General features: G+C 43.1%; 1 protein-coding gene across 1 annotated transcript; it reads right to left on the bottom strand.

Moving 5' to 3' along the window:
* Positions 1–827: 827 nt before the first annotated feature.
* mplkip (M-phase specific PLK1 interacting protein) lies at positions 828–5,814 on the bottom strand. The gene is made up of 2 exons (XM_069685449.1): positions 5,390–5,814; positions 828–1,189 (listed from the first exon to the last, which is right to left on the bottom strand). Exons 1-2 carry the CDS (start codon positions 5,705–5,707, stop codon positions 1,082–1,084), a joined length of 426 nt encoding a protein of 141 aa, XP_069541550.1. The 5' UTR covers positions 5,708–5,814; the 3' UTR covers positions 828–1,081.
* Between the last annotated feature and the right edge of the window lie 1,029 nt (positions 5,815–6,843).

The raw sequence follows: 6,843 nt of genomic DNA on the forward strand, positions 1-6,843 counted from the left end.
GGAAATACAGGCGGCTCTGACCTTTCTTGTGAACAGCATCGGTGTTTTTAGTCCAGTTTATTGTCGATGTGGACGCCCAGGTACTTGTGCTCGTCCACAATGTCCACCTCGGCTCCGTTGAAGCTGACTGGATTTGGACCGGTCCTTCGTCTCCTAAAGTCCACCACCAGCTCCTTTGTCTTTGTGACGTTGAGTTGTAGGTGGTTTAGTCCACATCGAACCTGTCCAGCACACTCGTGTACTCGGCCTCCTGATCCCTGCTGATACAGCCCACGATATTATAGATATTGTTTTAAGGTCTCATGGAAATCGCATCGTATGTTTGGGTTATTGTAGTCTCTATGTTTTTCATTTGATATTTTTTTAAGTTTTTCTCATGTTTTTACCATCTTGGTCAAACCATTTGTGATTCATTGTCTTTGGTTTTTAAAGAGATGTTCTCAGGTTTGATAATGACGCCACTGTATCAAAGATTGCATTGATTTGGCCCACAGCAGAGTTTGCTCCGTCTTTATTGTGGGGAAAGAATTTGGAGAGAAATAAATCTGTTGCATGTTTGATTTGCGGGTTTTGGAAAGCTTCCTGGTATCTCTCCATGCTGTCTGATTTCCATTTATATGAATGTGGAGTTGTAAAGTGTGCTGGACTCAGAGGCCTCATATTTTCTTCTTCATCTTGTTCCCTGTGGGAGTGTTTCCATGGAAACAGAGAATCAATTGATCGCTTTGTGAGTGTCATCTGAGCACCTGGTGATGATGATTACCTTCTCTTCCTTTCAAATTAAAACACAACACAGACCAGCAAAGGATGGAATTTCAGACTCCATTTTATTTTCTAAAATACAACTGAATTTTTTTTACAAACATTCTGTGAATAAAAAACACGTGAAGAAGTTTCAGATTCAGTCTAAAAACTTTTAAAAACATTTTTAAAAACATCTTTTCAACAAATCAAAATCCCTGAAAACATTTCAATTATGAAGCTGCCGACAAACAGAGACCGCTGGTGACTGAGCGCGCTCAGAAGGTTGCTTCCTGCTGATCAGTCTTTATTTCCTGTCTGATGTCACCTTTGCTTCCTGTCATGGCGTACGTGTGTCTGCGGCTGCGACCGGCTGCAGAGCTGCCCACGGATCCTGCAGCATCGCCGGACTGAAATACTTCTCCACCGGCGCGTCTGAAGATCCCGACTGAAACACACAGAGACACGTTTATTTACAACAGACAACTTTATTTAAAGTGTCTGCACCCCGGGTCTGACCATAACTCCACCCTCCACATCCTGACTGTAATATCACTGCTCCATCATCAGCACCACATACTGACTATAACATCACTGCTCCATCATCAGCACCACATCATATCTTAAAAGTACAATAAGATAAATTACTATTATTATTTAAACTTTATTAACCCTGAAGTAAACTATAGCTCCAAGAAATACAGAACAAATAAGAGAAATAAGAAAAACAAGTCAAACGTCAGTGAAAATATACAACTTAAAGAGAGCTGATAGAAAAACAATATTACAATAGTTATTTACAGAAGTAGGCAGGAAGTGATGGTGGCTGTTAAAGGGACAGTAGTATTGACTGAGTAGTATTAAGATTGAGTTGTTAAGAAAAAGATTATATTGGTCCTCTATTTCTATTAAAATCAACTTGAATACAAAAATAGAAAAGTATTGCACATAATGAACATTATATAACCTGATATTTAAGGTGTTATTGCACATGATATCAGAAGGTGCACATGGTGATAAAAGTCCCATCATGCTCCATGTTTCCTCCTGCTGAACGGGGAGGAGTTATACAGTCTGATGGCCACAGGTAGAACAGACTGTAAGTTAACATCTACTTACATGAAAAAGGTAAAAGATGTCAAATACAGTAAAAGACACAGACGACGACGAGCGACTCTAGCAGGCTGCCGCCCGAGACAGCACCAGAAACAACAACAGGTAGCAGGCTGCAGAGCTGTGCTCAGGCTCCGCTGTAGAGGTTTATCAGTGAAGCTCGATGAGTATCTGTCATGAATATATTTCATATATTCAGACAGTAAACAGGAAGTGTTTGACCGCCCTCTCTCCCTCCTCCCTCTCACCATCTGCTCACAGAGCTCCTTAATCAAGAGACCTGATTGGTCAGTGGGTGGTGTGTAGTTCAGGTAGATCTCTTATCTCGAACATCACCTGCTCCGGAGCAGGTCAGGTCAAGTTACCATGGTGATCTACCCCGGTAAGAAGTGAGCCACCTTCAAAGTGTTGAAAACTTTGAGTTAACCCCTGAAGTTACCAGTTACCTCAATAACACCTGATCCTGCTTCGTAGTGTACGCCCCAGGTGTGCTGCAGATGAAGCTAGTTCTCACCTGCTGCTGTTAAAGGGGGTTCGCAGGTAAAAAACTCAAAACATGAGTTGTGTTATCTGGGCGACTTTCTTGCAAATCTTGCAGCTCATGATAAATAAACAGAGCGGACATAAAGAAGGAGAGAAACAGCAAGAGTGTGTGCAGCAGGTGAAGGTGTGTGGAAAAATAACTCAAGAGAAGCAAACTGGGCAGATTAAAGTAGTTTGTGAACAAACGACAATATCGTGGAGAATGAAGCTCCTCTCTAAAGAGGAAATGAAACCTTTACGCAGAGAACTGCTCCACACAAAACATCATTAAAAAATACTGGAAAAGATTCACTTCACTACAGCGGAGTCCAGCTGGTTTAGGTACGCTGGTAACTGATAGCTCGCCTATGCGTGAATTATGTGTTGCCATGACAACCAGAAAACTACTTGTTACTGTAACTGTTAATGTAACTGTTGGTACTGTAGGGAGACGACCACAGCCCTTAACCCCAGTTACAACCCCCCTTACTGAGGCACATCGTCAGGCACCCTAATAAAGACGTGTCTTTGTTTTTTGCACCATGTGAAGGGAGCCCCGTCTGTCTAACACTTACACACACATGCACACACATACACATGCATACACACACACACACACTCGCACACCCACACACACGCGTACACCTACTGAGCAAAGTGGTTTGTAGGGGGGAGGTTTGGGAATTTTTAGTTAATACTGTAATTTATTTTGGGATTGGCCAATCAATGTATTAATTATTTCACTCTTTTCCTGTTAATAACGTTTATTTATCATTACATTTCTATCAATAGCACTCGTGAAGTTACAGTGTGTAAAGGGGGATTGATTTTGTGTGGATCAGCTGAGAATGTGGATCTGCCGATCAGAGGGGAAGTGTTTACCGGTGTGTGGGGGTAATTAGTGGCGCCTGGGAAGACTTAAAGGGAGGTGAATTCCAGGGGGGGGGGTTCCTCCGTGATAAGTATCGCTATTGATAAGCAGTATCGGTATTGATAGGTGCAGAGCATGAGAAACACACAGATCTTTGATCTTTCTGCAGTTAACCAACAGCGTGTCACAGACAGAGACTCGACTCGTCCACGTTCAGGGGGCAGCCATAACTAACCAAATAAAAGTTGATTTATGCAACGAGCTACATCTTTGAGTAACGTTGGTGCGAGTGCAACTGTAGCATATTTCAGCTCCCAAATTGTCAGGGTGCTGAAAAAAAATGGATTCATGTCAGAATCACAATTTCTACAATTCTGAATAGATTTGAAACTTCCAAAGATCAATTGTTCTAAACCTTGTTGAAGTAAATGTTCAACATCAGCCCACTGTATCAAATATAACAGCTGCATAATCTTTTTTACTGTGCTTTAATGTCATAGGATAATTTGCCACTGCAGTTTTCTGAGCACACAGCAGACTGGAGTAAATCCGGAAACAGGAACCCTTTGTCACAAATAGGGCATTGATTGTGAATCAGGAATCGGTTTGAATCCAGAATGGATTTTGGATCGAATCGTGAGATATTAAAAGATTCACACAACTACCAAACTGCAAAGGTCACATTACTCGCCCATCTGAGTTGGTGTCTTTACATAAAGGTAGGCGATGGTCATAAGATAAGCTCCAATACTGTAGCAAACATCAACAAGTTCATTGTGTTGATCAATAATTTAGCAGTGGGGGCGCTGGTTTGGCTAAGTTGGTGGAGCGGGCGCCTCATGTACAGAGGCTATAGTGCTCGTCGCGCTGATCGCAGGTTCGACTCCCGGTCTGCCAAATAATTTGGTGGATGTCACCCCCCACTCTCTCCTCCCAACATTCCCTGTCGCTCTTCAGCTGTCCTGTCAAATGCACTAACCACTGCACCACCGTGCAGCCCCTCTCAATTCAATCCAACTCAGAGCTTTATTAACATACGTTTACGTTGTCAAAGTAAGTGCAGTGATGTTGTTCGGTACGCGTCCTGCGTACGCAGTAAAATTTAAAAGGACACAGTAAGCTCTCTATCCGTGCATCCCAGGGACGCACCTCGTCTTTCCCGTACACAATGAAACATTGTGAACTAGATTTATAGTGTAACTTGTGTTAAAGTCACAGAAATCCGCAAAAGAATCGTGGCTGTCAGAGCACCGCTGTTTCAACCCTCTGCTCATCTAATCAGTGCAGACGGCGATGGCGTGTATAGTCTCTTGATGTGCTAGTTTAGCCACCACAACAACAAGCCAGTCGCCACAGATTTCATTTGAACAATTAAGGATATGAACTTCGTGGTGTTTGACAAACTTGTGTTCAGTCATGTTGTTGATGTTTTACCGTCTCAGAGACGCGCTGCAGTGAAATAAACTAAAAGCACTCCGCTGGCTGTGAACCATATACTTCCCAATGGAGACTAATCACTGACTAATGCTGTAGACTTGATTTACATTAAGGCTGCTCACAAACATATCTGCATCATTTTAATATTATCAGCAGACATTTTTGTGATTAAAGTTTCAGTGATTCAGCTACAATCACATTTGATTTGATGTTCAGGCTATTGGGTTAGGGTTAGTTTATTTGTAGACTGTGTCAGGGTGAGGAGAATGTTTTGTTCATGTGTTAAAATCAGCACTACTATTAATTTATTTTGGTGTTACAGAAACAATATTTTATTAGATTATTAACGTTTCAGATTTACCATTTTGTTCTCTTAATTTTAGAATTATATTATTATTATTTTAATTTTGAACATATGTGAATATATCTGTCAATTATAACAACATCAAGCAAGAGTTTCACACTCCAATTTCTCAAGAACCAAACATTTTATTGGGGACTTCCCAGGGACCCCCTCAAACCACCACCCGCGGGCTCCGGGGACTGACTGCATTGAAAACCAACAGCACTGTAACTGTCAAAATAAAAACACGAATTAAGAACAAAAGAAGATAAAAACCAAACGTGTAAACAGAACTGTTTACAGAGAGCTGCCTCTCTCTCTGTTTACACTTTATTGACACAAACATGTGACAAACACTTTACCTGTATGTGTGAGGGACTGAAGGACTGAGGCCGCCGGAAACCGCCCCCCCTGCGCCACATCTGCCCCCCGGAGCCCCGGGAGCCGCTGCCGAACCAGGTCGGAGAACCGTCCCAGTATCCTCGGTTAGAAGCCGGGGAATATACCGGAGAGCCTGGGGAGTACGCCGGGCCTCCGCGAGGGGAGCCGGCGCGGGGTCCGGAGCCTCCGTACGGGGAGCGAGCTCCGGGGAAACCCCAGCAGGAGGCCGTGGAGGGAAACCTTCCCGTCGGCTGCGGAGCTCCGGGACTCCGCTGAGGTCTAACCGGTGCTCGGTACATCTGAGCGGCTGGATACAAACCCAAAGGTGACGAAGAGAAGACTGGAGGACCGGAGGAGACCCGATAAATTCTGCCGCCAGAACCCGCAGACACAACAACACACTAAGCTGACCTGGAACCGGAAATAAAGCCTGCTTCCGGTCAAGCAGCCTGCAGCGCCGCCCTGCGGCTCCTTCGTGTTGTACACACTTAAACTCATTCTGGACATCTACCTGCATCGATTATAATCAATACGTCCTCAATTGTTCAGTGACGTAGTAGCATGCGACGTAATGACGTGACGTAGTTTGTGTCTTTATAGAATAGAATATATTTGTGGTCATTGTACAGGAATAAATAGATAGATACTTTATTGATCCCGAGGGAATTTAGGCATCCAGTAGCTTACAGGACATCACTGCACTGCACTGACTGTCTGCACTACTTAACTCTGTATAGACAAACTGTACGTACTACGAAGGTCGACAGGTCCAGGTCTACACTCCGTCCCGCCCACTACGCTCTGCCAATGAAAGGCGCCTGGTACTCCCGTCGCAACAGGGCCCTAAGTCTCTAACTAGACTCTTCTACTCAGCAGTCCTCCGGTGGTGGAATGAGTTACCAAACTCCATTCACCTTTAAGAAGAAGCTAAAGACCCAGCTCTTTATGAACACCTCGACCTTAATGATATTGATGCTGTTGATGATGATGACATCGAGGATGTTGTTGATGTTGATTAAGATATTCATGATGATGATGATGATGCTGACTATATTGACCTTGTTGACGCCCTGTGCTCTACCTGTTAGCACCAGTGTCCGATCTCACCTGAAGCAGTGTGTTAGCTCTTCCTGACTCCGCCCCCTCCTGTCTCGATCGTTGCTTGTGTTGTATTAACTCTCAGATGTATGTCGCTTTGGACAAAAGCGTCTGCTACATGAAACTGTAACACTGTAACATTGCAACAAAGAACAAATAACAGTAAATACATTTTTAAACAAAAATATTTTAAAAAAACACAATCGTCATTTTTTTGTTCTTAACTGCTGTCGACACTTCCTGTTTGATCTTAAGTTATTTTTTCTGTTTATATTTTAAGAGTACATTCAGCTTTTTCACTTTAACACCATATATTTTCTAAGCGATTATAATGCTG

Source organism: Semicossyphus pulcher, unplaced genomic scaffold, assembly GCF_022749685.1.
Source record: "Semicossyphus pulcher isolate SPU_LCO1_2020_fin unplaced genomic scaffold, fSemPul1.0.p SCAF_7, whole genome shotgun sequence".
Taxonomy (NCBI): domain Eukaryota; kingdom Metazoa; phylum Chordata; class Actinopteri; order Labriformes; family Labridae; genus Semicossyphus; species Semicossyphus pulcher.

Coding starts and splice junctions, on each gene's coding strand:
- mplkip (XM_069685449.1), bottom strand. CDS start 5,707: ATGTACCGAGCACCGGTTAGACCTCAGCGGAGTCCCGGAGCTCCGCAG. Junction 1,190..5,389: donor TCAGTCCCTCACACATACAG/GTAAAGTGTTTG, acceptor TGTGTGTTTCAG/TCGGGATCTTCAGACGCGCC.